This window comes from Eptatretus burgeri, chromosome 3, assembly GCF_056783735.1.
Source record: "Eptatretus burgeri isolate ZD-2024b chromosome 3, Ebu_testis_v1, whole genome shotgun sequence".
Lineage (NCBI taxonomy): Eukaryota > Metazoa > Chordata > Myxini > Myxiniformes > Myxinidae > Eptatretus > Eptatretus burgeri.
The window spans coordinates 117,177,434-117,192,833 of NC_140963.1; the positions used below are offsets into that span (position 1 = coordinate 117,177,434).

At 44.7% G+C, this 15,400-nt stretch overlaps 1 protein-coding gene across 3 annotated transcripts in view; it reads left to right on the forward strand.

The window, feature by feature from the left end:
- The window catches only part of LOC147030804 (solute carrier family 12 member 2-like), a 94,914-nt gene that overhangs the window by 35,137 nt on the left and 44,377 nt on the right, over window positions 1–15,400 (forward strand). For all 3 annotated transcript variants that reach the window (XR_015056513.1, XM_085875237.1, XM_085875238.1), the window contains exons 9-16: window positions 4,159–4,243; window positions 4,396–4,550; window positions 4,652–4,759; window positions 5,604–5,727; window positions 5,816–5,917; window positions 9,775–9,930; window positions 10,566–10,665; window positions 10,831–10,942. Coding sequence is in view for 2 of the 3 variants with exons in the window: in XM_085875237.1 (XP_085731363.1) it covers window positions 4,159–4,243; window positions 4,396–4,550; window positions 4,652–4,759; window positions 5,604–5,727; window positions 5,816–5,917; window positions 9,775–9,930; window positions 10,566–10,665; window positions 10,831–10,942 (942 nt within the window). In the remaining variant the exon portion in view is untranslated. The remainder of the gene's footprint in view (window positions 1–4,158; window positions 4,244–4,395; window positions 4,551–4,651; window positions 4,760–5,603; window positions 5,728–5,815; window positions 5,918–9,774; window positions 9,931–10,565; window positions 10,666–10,830; window positions 10,943–15,400) is intronic.

Consider the following 15,400-nt stretch of genomic DNA (forward strand, 5'->3'; position numbering starts at 1 on the left):
TATATATATATATATGTATAGATATATATACATATATGTATAGATATATAGATATATATATATATATATGTATAGATATATATATATATATATATATGTATAGATATATATATATATATATATATATATGTATAGATATATATATATATGTATATGTATATATATGTTTATATATATGTATATGTATATACATATATATATATATATATATATATATATATATATATATATATATATATATATATTGTTGTGGTTGACCAAATTCGCAAACCACCATTCAGGTCCCTTAGGTGAGATATCTCGGTAAGTATATGTGTAGTTAGGCCCAAACCCGTTGTCTAGAGGGAATAAATGTCATTCATGAGGGCTGCGACTCTTCAGGATAGCCGTTTTTCTTTTACTATCTTTATTTTGGACCAGCCGCCATTATTACCACCACCAACCACGTCTCAACAGCCATCACACAACAACCACCAACCATAACGCGGCCATCACAACAACAACCACCAACCACAACGCCGCTTCACCACAACCGCCACGACCTTCACCGTCACAACTCGCCACCATCGCGTCACCGTCATCTCGTGCCACTCGTGGGCACCGATGCTGGACTCGTGTAGGGCGCGCACCGAGCAGCGTGTTCAAAAGCATCGTGGACTTTCTGCAGAAAAACGGATCAAAAACGACTCACGCCCACTTTTGTTCCGTCCAATCGGTGAGCAAGGGGCGGTTTGGCCCCGCCTCCAGGGCGTTGGAGGGCGGTCGCTATATGCAAATTCATGGATCAAAAAGCATTCACGCCCACTTTTCCTCGGGCCAATTGGGAGCGAGGTGAAAGGTCGGAGGCAGAGGGTCAAGGGTGGAAGAGCGAAGCCACGGGGCTTATAAAAACGACTGCGTTCGTCAGTCGAGTTCAGTTGAGTTGGAAGCGGAGGAAGAGTTGAGTTGAAGTGGCAGTTCGCAGTTGGGAGTTCGCGGAGTCGGAGTGAAGAGGACGAAGCTGTGGAAAGGCGGCGGCGGCGAAGGCGGTTGAGGGGGTGCTCGCGTCGGATTCGGGGAACTGCGGAGGGAAAGGCCGGCGGCGCGACCGAGGTCGTGGTGGAGACGCTCGTCGCGGGACCCGAGATTTTGTGAAATCCTCCTTTCCCCGAGCATCAGCAACCCTCTCCTGTTTCCCCCCCGCGCTGAGATAGTGCGACAAAGGGGGCCCCCTTCCCACCCCCTACCAGACACTGTCCGCGAGGCCCGCGGAGTTGAGGCACCACCGCCGCTCCGCGTCTCATCATCAGACGGGTCGGCCCGACACGGTCTCGGCCCCAGGCCCGCCTACCCCCTCATCCTGGAGGGTGGTTCTCTTTTCTTTTGCTTTGGGAATATGTGTTGTCGGCGCCGTCTGTGAAGTAAAATTGTATAAGTGTTGCCGTGTGCCCGGTAGTCGGATAGATCTGCATTGTTGCATTTGCTTTGTGTGTAATATTGCTTTTTGTCTTCTTTTCCATGTGCTTTTGGTGGAATTGTATATGTGTGCTTTCCGTTCATCGCGAAATAAATGTGCTTATTATTGAACTGTTTTCCCGCTTCGCTTCGTCATTTCTTTCATTGAATCCCCATCTTGCTTCACGTAAAGGGTTGGTCGTGGGCTGAGACGCCCGATAATTAATCGAACCGTCGAGGCCGACGAATAACACTGCTCGGTTATCCCGATAGTCCGGAACGGGTCGCTTAAGTGGCCCGTGTCCGAAGTCGACCTGCGGCGAGGTGCGATCGCCCGGTCTACCCTCCGTGTGGGTACTTAGGGAGGTCGAATTTGGCGAGCAACCCTATCCCACGCGGGGGCCGATTGGCTCGATCGCGGTGAGACCGAAAGGTCCACCCGTGACTGGTTCCCGGCGTTAGTCCGAGAGGGTCACGACTGGATTGTCCGTCCGGTGGGCGACGTGCCGCGATTCGAGTTACGTGGCCGTCCGCACGCCGGCGAGCGCGAATCCGCAACAATATATATATATATATATATATATATATATATATATATATATATATATACATATATACATACATACATACATACATACATACATACATACATACATACATACATACACACATACATACATACATACACACATACATACATACATACATACACACATACATACATACATACACACATACATACATACACACATACATACATACATACACACATACATACATACACACATACATACATACATACATACATACACACATACATACATACATACACACATACATACATACATACACACATACATACATACACACATACTTGAAAAAGGTGTGGATGAGTTTGTTAGGTGACAAGAACATAGTCAAGTATCTACGCAGGGCTTCCGTGCACACTCTCCCCCCCCCCCCCCCCAGGACTTTACTAAACCAACTTTTTAAGCTTCCTTTTATAACATTTGAGATGTTAACAAAAAAAAAAAATTCCCGGCATTCCTGCGATATTAAAGACAGCGTCCAAAATGGCCGCCGAAATGGGTAAAATCATAGAATACGGTATATAACATAACAAAATGTGGCAAATTGTAAAAATAATCATTGGGATTTGGTTCTTGATCATTAGTTACTAGTTTGATAATTGGGCTTTGTTGCCACTTAAAAATCCACGATGGTGTCCAAAATGGCCGCCAAAATATGCAAAATCATAGAAAATTGTATACAACAGCCAAAAACTGACAAAATTGTAAATTATTCATTAGAATAATGTCTTTCTCATCATTAGTAACTCATACCTAGTGATTGAATTTTGTTACAATGCTTAAATTCCAAGATGGCATCCAAAATGGCCACCACAATAGGCAAAATCATAGAAAATTGAATACAACAGCCTGAAACTAAGAATAATATCCAGTAAATTAATATTTTAATTCATTGTAATATATCTTCAAGTTGTATATCAGGTGTGCAAATTAACATTTTTATCCACCGGCCAGCAGTAAGGATATCCACCAGCCAATTTTTTCCATTGGATGCACGGATACCCTCCGTTGATACTCCCCTAACAAGCCGATTAGATTTTGGTTAAAGTCTGGATCCTGATCTGGCCTATCAGTGGGATACAAAATGAAGAGTTGCATGATGAATTTGATTGCCGCAAGAATGTCAGTTTTAACGAAGTACCATGAGAGGCATCATTATAATGGAAAAAAAGGAAATTAAACGGCATTTTATTGACTATGGCAAAGGAGAAATATGAATTAAAGGTATGATATAATTGGATATGTTGGAAGCTAATCGGTTCAACTCGCTGTTTCCCCACCCAGAGTGGGTGCAGAAAGTTCAATTTCAATTAATTTATTGAAATTAAATAATAATTATTTAAATAAAAATAGTGAAGGAATAAGCACCACAATGACACGGGCAATAACCACAGATTTGATACACAAATGCATTCACTATGCCCATTACAGTGTACGAGTGACCTGTGCACCCATAAATTGTAGGCCTATGTGGTGATAGTGGGATGGAGTGGACATTTCCCCATTCCCATTTTGGCTCCTATGGCTCAAAATATCCTCCTTTTTCTTTAATTCGGATTACGTTTTGAGGACCAATCTGACGTTTTCTTTCTTTTCTTTTTTCTTTTAAGTTTGAACTTTTTCAGTTCTGCATCATATATTTACCCCAAGGGCTCTTTTAAGGATGTTCACTGGAATCTCGAGCCTTCTCCAATTACAGCTCATTCGTCGAGCTATTCCCTGGTATTTGAATTTTGAATTGAGTGCTGCTCTCCTCTCGTTCACCGTCCATCGCCGATTCGCTCTCTGGGTTGTCAGTCATCCTATTGTGTCCATCCTCTGTTTGGGTTGTATATTTCGAAGGGATTCTCATCACCAACCTCATAAGCTGTAGAGCACAAGGTTCAAACATCTTGCTTTCAGTTATAATAGAGCAATGGTTCACCCATGTTGTAATGCTGTAATCTAAGTCCAAGATTACGTTTACATGCATATGACAAGGATCTTCGGACTGAATGTCTTTCGTCATTGCATATACAAAACACAAACCAAATTGGAATGCAAGCAAATACTTGTGAATAAACTGAACATCATAGAAGGAAACGATGTTGTTCTCCTATGTATGCCCCTGTGAGTAACTCTTGTGAATTTGCAGGATCCACAGAGAGCCATTCCTCTGGGAACCATGCTGGCCATAGTCATCACAACTGTCACCTACGTGCTCGCTGCCATCTGTGTAGGTCTGTACCTTCACTGGGGTGGCCTCTGAGAGTAACCCGAGACTCCATGTAACTGGCTCTGAGTCAAGTCGGCATAATGTCACAAAGCGAAGCAGTTTCCTTGATCTACAAAAGGTTGATTTCTACCTTCATTTTCTCAAACCTTGTGCCAGGTGCCACGACTGTGCGTGATGCGACGGGGGCTTTAAACGACAGTGTTCCATTATCCAGCTTTGCGAACTGCACAGAGGCTGCCTGCAATTTGGGATACAACTTTACGACATGCACCGTCTCATCCTGTGGCTACGGTCTTGTCAACAACTTCCAGGTTGCTTTCTCACTCGTACGCTCCTTTGTGTATATTTTTTCCACTTTTCCTTTCCTTGCACATGAAACATCTCAAACGTAATGTCGATGATGCTTTTGCAGGTAATGAGTACGATTTCTGCGTTTGCTCCACTCATTACAGCTGGTATTTTTTCAGCGACTCTTTCCTCGGCCCTCGCATCATTTGTCGGTGCACCCAAGATATTCCAGGTGCAGTTGGTGCAAACGGATCTTATTCAAAGCTGTTTTAAAACGAGGCTCAAAGCCAACGTTGTCCCGAAGTAGTTTCTGTAGTTTATGTCGGAAGGATTGTCGGATGTTAGCTCTGGAAGTTTTCTTTTTCACTTTGTCAGGCTGCATAGTTTGAACATGATGGGTCTGTCCAACTGCACTCTTTTCTCTTTTTATTTTATTTTTTCTTTCTCTTTCTAAATCCAAAATGTTTTAACATGTACCTGTAATTGCATTTTTGGGGGATTTGACGTTTTGACCCTGCCACAGGGCCCCATTGGTGGTGCCAAAAATGATACTGCCCTTGCAACTTCTTGCTATGTGGTGATCTATAACTACGAAGTTTAGTGAATTTCGACATAACTGTTTGGAGATAATGTGACGGATCGATAGACGAATAGACAGACAGAGCCGATTACAATATCCCCCCACTTTTTAAAAACTGTATGGGGATCATAATCTACAGAATTTGTATAGCACAAATATATCTGACAAACCATTCAAAGGCATTCCATGATGCTGTAAGCCTAGCCTGTGCAATGGTTGCCAATCTATGGTTGTTTGTCCATGCTCTGTCCTTTTTAAATACTGAGCATCAAGCAAGGAAGCAGCACATTATCATTTAAAAAAAGTATTTATTTGTTATGACTCAGACATGGTTGGGTTCGAACCACCGACCTCCCAGACTCGGAACAGATGCTCCAACCATGACACCACCAAGTTTTGTAATGTTGTTTGGTAGATTAACTATTTTTTCATGTGGGTAGTCGATGACCGAAAACAATTTTTTGCCATCATTGTCATCTCACTGACCCCTTGTTAGGCTTTGTGTATTGATCACATATATCCCAAGTTGAACTACTTCTCTGTCGGCTATGGGCGGAACAATGAGCCGATTCGTGGATACGTCCTCGCCTTTTTCATCGCTCTCGGTTTCATCCTCATCGGTACTTATTATTCTTTCCCAGTCCTGCTCTTGTTCGTTTTCGCATCTGTTTTGTGATCACGTGAACTTTGCCTATGTGTAACCCACAGGTGAACTCAACACCATCGCCCCTATTATTTCTAACTTCTTCTTGGCATCGTATACGCTCATCAATTATTCCTGCTTCCATGCTTCTCTGGCAAACTCTCCAGGTGGGAATGTTTTTGGTAAATGTTGAGGTCGTCCTGAGACTAACTTGACAATCCAAGATAGTTTTCTTCTCCTTCTCCTTCTCCTCCTTCTCCTTCTCCTCCTCCTCCTTCTCCTTCTCCTTCTCCTTCTCCTTCTCCTCCTTCTCCTTCTCCTCCTTCTCCTTCTCCTCCTTCTTCTCCTTCTTCTCCTTCTCCTTCTCCTCCTTCTCCTTCTCCTTCTCCTTCTCCTTCTCCTTCTCCTCCTTCTCCTTCTCCTTCTCCTCCTTCTCCTCCTTCTCCTTCTCCTCCTTCTCCTTCTCCTTCTCCTTCTCCTTCTCCTTCTCCTTCTCCTCCTTCTCCTTCTCCTTCTCCTCCTTCTCCTTCTCCTCCTTCTCCTTCTCCTCCTTCTCCTCCTTCTCCTTCTCCTCCTTCTTCTCCTTCTCCTTCTCCTTCTCCTTCTCCTTCTCCTCCTTCTACTCTTCCTTCTACTCTTCCTTCTACTCTTCCTTCTACTCTTCCTTCTCCATCTTCCTTCTCCATCTTCCTTCTACTCTTCCTTCTACTCTTCCTTCTACTCTTCCTTCTACATCTTCCTTCTCCATCTTCCTTCTACTCTTCCTTCTACTCTTCCTTCTACTCTTCCTTCTACTCTTCCTTCTACTCTTCCTTCTACTCTTCCTTCTACTCTTCCTTCTACTCTTCCTTCTACTCTTCCTTCTACTCTTCCTTCTACTCTTCCTTCTACTCTTCCTTCTACTCTTCCTTCTACTCTTCCTTCTACTCTTCCTTCTACTCTTCCTTCTACTCTTCCTTCTACTCTTCCTTCTACTCTTCCTTCTACTCTTCCTTCTACTCTTCCTTCTACTCTTCCTTCTACTCCTACTCCTTCTCCTTGCTTATGGAAGAGCTGGCACACTGAATGGATCACAATGTAACAGACAAAAACAGGACGCAAAACACGGTTGAATGGAGAAGGAAACTCCAAGGAGGAAAGACTGGAAAATTAGGAGGGATTTGGGTGGGGTTAACGAGAGTAGAAAAGATCATGGTTTTGGATTGAGGACGATCTGAGATTGTGGTGAACAACTGTCTTGAAGACCTGGAGGGAGGAATGAGATTGAAGAGGATGTGAAAGTTTATTCCATATGTGGGGGGAAAAAGGAAGAACAAATGAGTGGAGATGAGCAGTGATCCTGTGGATTTAGGTAGTTTCACCAGAAAGGGGTTGATGGTGGACCGTGTGAGCCCTGCAGATACCGGGGGGGGGGGGGGTGAGGGGTGAGGGGTGGGTGGCGGCAAAGCATGAAAAGAGCAGAGGGTGCAAGACTACAAAGGAGGAGGTAGAAGACTGAGACCAATGACCTGTCTGCGATGGCAAAGTGATAGACTCAGCATCAGCACAGGAGATTCCAATGGTCTTGAAGACCTTTGTTTGCATGGCATCAAGCTGAGCAAGATGTGAAGCAGAGCAGCCAACCCAGAGGGGGGAGCAGTACTCCATCAAGCTGCAGATGAAGGCCTTGTAGGTGGATAGTTAAGGTGTGCCAAGGAAGGACTTTGTATTGTTGCGGGCCGGGGATCGGTTGCGAGCACGACCGCTAGGTGGAGCAGTAGGGTCGCCTCTGCCGAACACCCGGAATTTATAGGTCGTCACCCCGAATAACTCCGGAGCCGACGGGTCCTTTATCGGACCGAAGATCACCAATAAGTCGACCACGTGAGATAGGGTCGATTGCAAATTTGAATTTACCTAAATACCCACGTTGTCCAAACTACCGGGGAAATTCGTCCTTGGCGGAGCTCGAGCGGATCGAGCCAGTAGTGAGCTCGAACCGTGCGTAACCCGAGCGGATGGTTACCGAGATCCGTCAGTCCAAACGTCCATCTACGGCATTGGTCCCCAACCTGCGGCCTGTGGGCCGCATGCGGCCCGTGGAGTCCTATACTGCGGCCCGCGAGGACTTTCCAATCAAAACGCATTCCATGTAGCAATTGTAAAGGGGTTTACACAATGCCACTGCCGGCCGGCGCCGTGACCTGAAAAGCCTTACACAATACCACTGCCGCTTACCGCCGGGAGGAATCAAATCAATTTGATTTTATCTTGCGGCAGTATTGAAAATTAATTACACCCCGAACGGAAATTTGTTCAGAATTACAGTGAGTGAACAATCGATCAATCAATCGAATACATATAAAATTTATTGATTAAAAAAAAACAATACTCCAATAAACCCCAAACGTTGTATCGATTTCTCAACACAAACGTTGTGTGACTCAAGTTTCTCAATAAAATGCATCAATTTTTTTCTGGCTCCCAACATCCTTGGGAGTAGTGAATGCGGCCCGTGGGATCAAAAGGTTAGGGACCACGAATCTACGGCAACAACGGCCTTTCTAATTCCCCACCACTCGCTGTGTTAAACCAAAACAAGAAACACAAAAACGAGCTGATACATTTAACAAATAGGGTATTTATTAACAGGTGGTGGGGAAGGAGGGAAGCATGCAAGGGCAGAGTTATCATGACTAAGAGATGCAAGGCAAATAATGCACAGCAAAGGCACTTAATTTACTACTTAAAATCAGGCCCACTGACAGACGCACACACACAAATATACCCAGAAGGACATGGACCTGTCCACCTTGTGTGGTTTGGCTGACACGAGTGAACCAGGCCAGCGTCGAGATGCGTTCCGAAGAACCAGGCGCCAGCGACGGGACGAGCATAGCCCAGAAAACGTGCTCTAAGAAACGGCCCGAAGAACCAGGCGCCAGCGAGAGCGATCAAAGTCCGGAGCTCCGTTCAGCGCTCGTCCCGACAACCAAAACTCTCCTATTTTTTTTTCCAGCAGATCCGCCACGCTTTATCCTCCGCTCTCCTTTCCTTTCTTTCTCTTCCGCGGCGTCCATTCAGGCCTAGCCCTCTCTCGTTGGCTACCCGACGGCAATCTCGCTCGCACCCCTACGATTGGCTGAGAGGGGCGCCATGCCCATATTTGGAGCGAAATCCAAGATGCCAATGCCCCAAAGAAACCCCGCCTGGCACATTGGACTCCCCCCACGTACGTGCCGGCATGCACGTAGGCCATGGCGTCGGTGTGAGGAAGCGAGGTGAGGGTGATGCTGCTGTTGTTGTACTTATAGTTGATTTAAAATGAAAGAAAACCCTGACTCTCAAAATAACTCCACAGCGCATGAACATTTAATTACCCATTAAACAAGGGAAAGGGAGCTATCTATCCACATTTACTTATCGAAATAACTGAGCTATAGGACCTGTATGTTGAGTGCTCATGACTTCTAGATTCATAACAGTATAACAGAGGATACCAAGTTGGTGGCTGGCTGTGGAGGCCAACTTGGATACGTAGTTTGCGCAAGAAAAATCATGCCTGATGGTGAGACCCAGGAGTTTGAATGAATGACAACTTCCTCAACAGGATTGTTAAGAAAGTAGATCTGAGGGTTTGCCAGATGGTCCTTTCAGAAAGGGGTAGTGAGAGTGTGAGATTTATCAGGATTGAAAGCCATATTCCAAGTGTTTCACCAGCTTGTGATTTTGTCATGGTGTCTGAAGAGAGAGAAGAGGCTGCAGCCTGACTGTCTGAAGGATGAGGGGTGTCATGGTAGTGGGTGGAGTCATCAGCAAATCGATAAAGAGGATTTTCCAGAGAGTCAGAGATCATTGATGAAGATCAAGAAAAGAACTAGGCCCAGAACACCACGTTGAGGCACACCAGTTTGCATCTGTCCGACAAAATTACGGCGTGTACATGCACTACATTGGATTGGTCTGTGGTAGTATTTACTGGATGCATCCCTTTCCCTCATTTGTCTAAAGAAATATTTTAAAATATTTATTCTCTCCCATGAAGGTTGGCGACCTGCATTCCAGTACTACAACATGTGGGTCTCGTTGTTTGGTGCTGTGTTGTGCTGTGCCGTTATGTTCATTATCAACTGGTGGGCTGCCCTCGTGACGTGTTTTGTTGTGCTCGGCCTGTATCTCTACGTTGCCTATAAAAAGCCAGGTGAGGAAAAGATCGACATGTAATGTGTACTATGGCCGTGGTTCCTTTTTGTTTGGTTTCTTGAAGTTGTTTGGAGTCACTTGGTTGGGTGAGGTTTATCAAATGTGAAGTCTGCTTTTTGTCCTTGAGGGCATCTAATGCAGCCTGTCTTGCCTGTTCTTGAGGTTTATGTTCTTTGAGGATTGAAAGTGTTGTAGGTTATTATTTGTGAAATTGAAGATTCGCATGCACTGTACATTGGTTGGTCTGGTCTGGTCTGCTATGCTGTCTGCCTGTGGCTGGCAATCGCCGACAGGTCTCGATTCTACACCGATCTTCACGGAACTTAACAACCTGGTAGAACTAGTCCATAGCAAGAAGCCTATTGTTTTTGAGGTCAAAAGGTCAAGGTCACAATTATCAATTTACATCCGATTGATTTGAATTTTGAACAGAATTTGCATATTGGGTCACTGAATTAGTTCACCGATCAAAAGCTAGAAGCCTATTTTTTAGGTCCAAAGGCCAAGGTTCCAGCAAATGATTGTGCAAGTACCAATCTCGGACAGCTTTTTTCTGGGGGAGGGGTGAAGTGGAGTGGAGATTGAAATGCTGATATCATTATTTTACCTCTAACTTTTCCTTGAAATACCCAGATGTGAACTGGGGCTCATCGACACAGGCACTGTCATATCAGCAGGCACTGCAAAGTGCCCTCCGTCTGTATGGTGTCGAGGAACATGTCAAAAACTTCCGGTGTGTTTATAGCTAGTGATATTTGCTTTGCTTTGAAACGCATAGCAACTGTTTTACTCTTCATATCAAACAAATTGATCGATGTCAAAAGAAATGAGTGATAATACTTTTACTGACATGTTGAACCTTTCTACCAACATACACCACCACCTTTCTCTCCCCCAGTCCCCAATGCCTGGTGCTGACTGGACCTCCTGAAATCCGTCCTGCTCTCACCGATTTTGTTCATGCTTTTACCAAAAATGTGGGCCTCATGGTGTGCGGCCACGTTGTGATGGTATGCTAATTTGCTCAGCAGCCTCAGTAAACCTGCCTTATGCAGTCGTTACTACTCTGGTTTCTTCCTTCGTACATCCATCTTCAAACAATATAACTCTCTTTGTATCTCTCACTTTGTATTGCTTGATCTGTTTTGGCCTAATTTTTTATTGATGCATAATGCCAGCAGTTTGACTGTATGGATGAGAATTTTAATGGTCGCTCCACCAATAAGAGAATTTTAGACAATTTTATATTTTTATATTCAAAAACTATATAATTTCAGTAATACTCCTCATGGACATAGATTTTTATTTAACATAAGCAAATTTTCCAATTTGTGGGTGTGGGAGCAGGTCTCCAGGAATTGTTCGTCATCTGTGTTGGTGCACCATCTCAGACTTGATCTCTCCTTGGTAACCGACGAAAGGCCAATTGGAAGTTGCATGGGAGAAAGCATGTTAAACTACGTTATACTGTTATGGGGCCGGGTATCGGCCGCGGGCACGACCGCGAGATAGAACCGCAAGTCGGCTCGACCGATCGCCTGGAATTCAGATCGTACTTCTCCGGAAAACTCCGGATAATACGGGTCCTTTGCTTTGGACCGTGAAGGGTCAATATTTCCACCACGTGGTACAGGGTTATTCGCCAAATCTCAAAATACCTAGAGACCACGTAGCGATCTACCGAGTCTTCATACCCTCGACGGCACCCGTACGGAAACGAGCCGCTGAGCGCGCTCGTTCCGTGTGCGATTCTGAGCGGTTTAATCGCCGAGAACCGTCGGTCCCGATTGTCCCGTTATAACGGCAATGGCCAGCTCATTCCCCGGCACGCGACACGCTCAGTCAATGAAAGAAGAGACTTGAACGAGCTGAAAACATTTAACAAATAGGGGTTTATTTATTCAATAGGTGGGGAATGAGGGAAGCACGTCAGGCAAGAGCTAAACCGAATAATAGGCAAATAATGTACAGCAAAGCACTTATACAATTATTACTTAAAGACGGGGCCGACAGGACACGCACACGCACACGCACACGCGCACGCACACACACGCACACACAAAGAATTGGACCTCCAGCCTGGAGGACAGTCGGGCTGAAGATCAGGGTAGCTGGCTACCAGGCCGCGAGCGCGTGGCTGGGCGTCCACTCCTTCCCAGAGCTCCGGTCACCGAAGGACGGACCAGCGCAGCCGAACCCAGCTGAGGTGAGATGAGGTGATCTCCCTCGACGAAAAAGGGTCGCTCACTCTAACGCGCCAGATGAGGCACCTCTGAAACGCGAGATGCAGTCCGCCGTGAACCCGGGCAGAGACGTGCACTCCAGCAGACCCAGGACACCACACATTCTTTTTTGCTCGTGCCGACCACACTCTCTCTGTCCTTCCATCGAGGGAGGGCCCTCTTTTTATGGCCACTCGCCTTCTCATTGGTCGGAACCATCGCGCGATTCCCTGGCCGCCCTCCATTGGACAGGCGCATGGTAGGCGGGGCAACTCCCATCCCCCTGGGCGGAGTCCCGGGCAGAGGCGTTTGTGGTTCCGCCCATCACCTCTCCTCTGACCACGTGTCTAATGGCGATCGTGTTGAGTCGGAGACGGGGCGGGGAAGACGCCCGCTCCTTGCCGATTGGCTGAGGGACGCCATGCCTATGCTAGACTCCGCCCACGCGCGCCTGCTGACGAGCACGAGAAGAATGTTGCGAGCGTCATGGCGTCAGGATGGAAGTGAAGATGGCGTTGTTATCGTTGGTGTTGTTAAATGAAAGAAAACCTGACTATTAAAATAACTTCACAGCGCATTTACATTGATTCATTCATTAGACTAGGGGATGGAATCTATCTATAAAACATATACTTTTCGAAATAACTAAGCTATAGGAACCTGAATGTCTGTGTGCTCATGGCTTCCCGATTCGCAACAATACAACCCCCCTCCCCCTTTCCAAAACCCCCCGACCCTCTTCTCTTTTGAGATTTATTCCAAGTATCAAATTGATAGTTGTCAATCTGACCTTTGTCACCAGGGAGTGCTAACTCTGCTTGAGAATTGTTAATTTTGAATTTTGAACTGAGGTTTCTTTTGATTGAACCATTTTTAAAATTGATCAATTTTTCTTCGTTGTTCAATGTGGAATGCCTTGATAAAATCCCATTAAAGGCGTGATCTTATTTTAACAAATTTCACTCACTAATGAAATGTGTGTTTAATCCTCTATCAAAGATTTGGAATTTCAGACAACTATCACTAAAAACTAAGATTACACTATTCAATTTCAATGTCAGATTGGTGTTATAGAGCACACAAACATGAAAAATTAGGAAATGGAACGCAAACTGACGGACTTCCACCATAGATGAAACAGAAGACCAAAAAGGAACCCGAAGAAGTAAAGAGCAAAGATGGAGTCATCCTGAGGAACCTGGATAGGATTCAGGTTTCAGACGCTACTCCACAACCCTCAGACCCATCCAGGTGCAGCCAAGTGAGCCTTTCAGAAAACTTTCTGCAATAATTCACTTCTCCTTAGAGAGATGGAGAGTAAAAGATGAATGAGAAGAAAAAGCAAGAATTAGAATGAATAAAGAGAATTATGAAAAATAAATAAATTAAATTAGAAAGAAGTGTGAAAGGAACAAAGATGTCAGGAAGAATCCAGACAGATGGACTTCAGCAGTTATTCCTCAGGCTCAAACGCAGCACCATATCCAAGCTACCAGAGATGTTTGAGAAGGAGCTTAAAGATTTTCTGGCCAAATAGGGTAAGAAATGAGGAACCTAGAGGGGCACTCGGTGGAGCGCATACCTCCACCAGGCTGATCTACTTTACGTTTTGTATTCCACTGATGGGCCGGATCTGGATTCAGACCTGAACTAAAATCGAATCGGCTTGTTCTTGTCATTTCACGTGAATTGGTCCATAACTTTTTCGGATATTGTACTTTATATCGTTTTAACCCGATCACTCAATGGTGAAAAGGCACTTCAAAAATTCTCAGATCCAGATTCGGTTCTTCACCAAAACCGAATTAATTCTTCCTTATCACAGTCCCAAACTGTCCGCCAAATTTCATCCAAATCCATTAACAACTTTTTGAGATATTTTGTTCACAACCAGACAGACATGGGTGAAAACATAACCTCTATCCACCTTTGGTGGTGGAATTAAGATTGAGGGCTAAAGAAAGATATTGTGGTACAGGCCAAATAATGAAGATGGCAATGGGGAGGACATATGAGAAAGCAAGAGGGCATTTGACTACAGAAGCCATGTTTTGGACACCAATGGGGAAAAGTAAGAGGGGGGACCAATAAATATATGGAGAATTTCTGAAAATAAGCTTCGATTAGAAAGGGGGATTGCCCTGAAGTGTGCAGAGAGTATTGCTCAAGACTGAATAAGATGGAGGAATGTAGTTGTGGCTGTACGTGCTGAAAAGCATGATGGGTCCTAAGTCATGAAATGTGGTTTTTAAAAATTTTTTAAATTTTTTACAACTTGTTCAGCTATTACAAACAATTTGAGTAAAATGCTGTGGCCAGTTCATTAAGCACTGTTTTTTTGGCCAAATAGGAACTGCAGGTCAAGCCACAGGTGCAACGTAGATTTAATTTAACCATCAATGTATCCCTCGTCCTTGCAGAGCGTTGCGACTGTCAAAGCCATTTCTTGGCGTGGGTTGTGCTGGGTAGTTTGCCATCCCTCAACAGCCGGTCAGGGCAGGAATTTGGGATTTATTTGGAGTGCCGGCGACAGCTCGCCTACATTTTTAATGTCCACCAACAACCTGTGCTCGCTGAAAGGTACTCTGGCTTGACGTCATTCTAATGGATGGCACGCACATTGAATCACCCTGCATGCAAAATGCCAGTCAGTGATGTCATGCCTGTGCATCCAAAATGCTAAAAGGCAGCCTTTTTATTAAAAATTTCACTCGGTGAGCTGGCTGTGGAGCCAGTGGGGGCAGTCTTAGAATTCACAGCAAAACAATTTTTTTTTGATACAATTGGCCACAGAAAGTTTCCGTTGTGATAAGATTGTACTCCATTTTTTTAAAGTGAAATGGTAAATCATTTGGAAAGAATGCACCTGATGTAGATTTATGGAAATTGCACCAAATACTTGTGGGACATTAACCTTGACATCAAACGTTGCAAAAACAATGTTGTGCCTTCACAATGCTGTTCAAAATACTGGCCATATGGTGTTTGTTTTTGCTTATTTGGTCACTTTCAAGATGAATTGTACTGGAATGTTGACTCTGTAAACAAAGTACTGTGATTGCTTACAATGCACATCAAAGGAAGTTCATGCTTTGGATCCTCAGCAATCCTATACAGCTCATCAGCGCTACCAGAGGTCCATATAGGATTCTAAGCAATCCCATACGGACCTCTGGCAGCTTGTACATGTTGTTTCGTTTGAGCCTGGGGAGTAACTGCTTAAATCTATCGGTCCAGGTTCTTCCC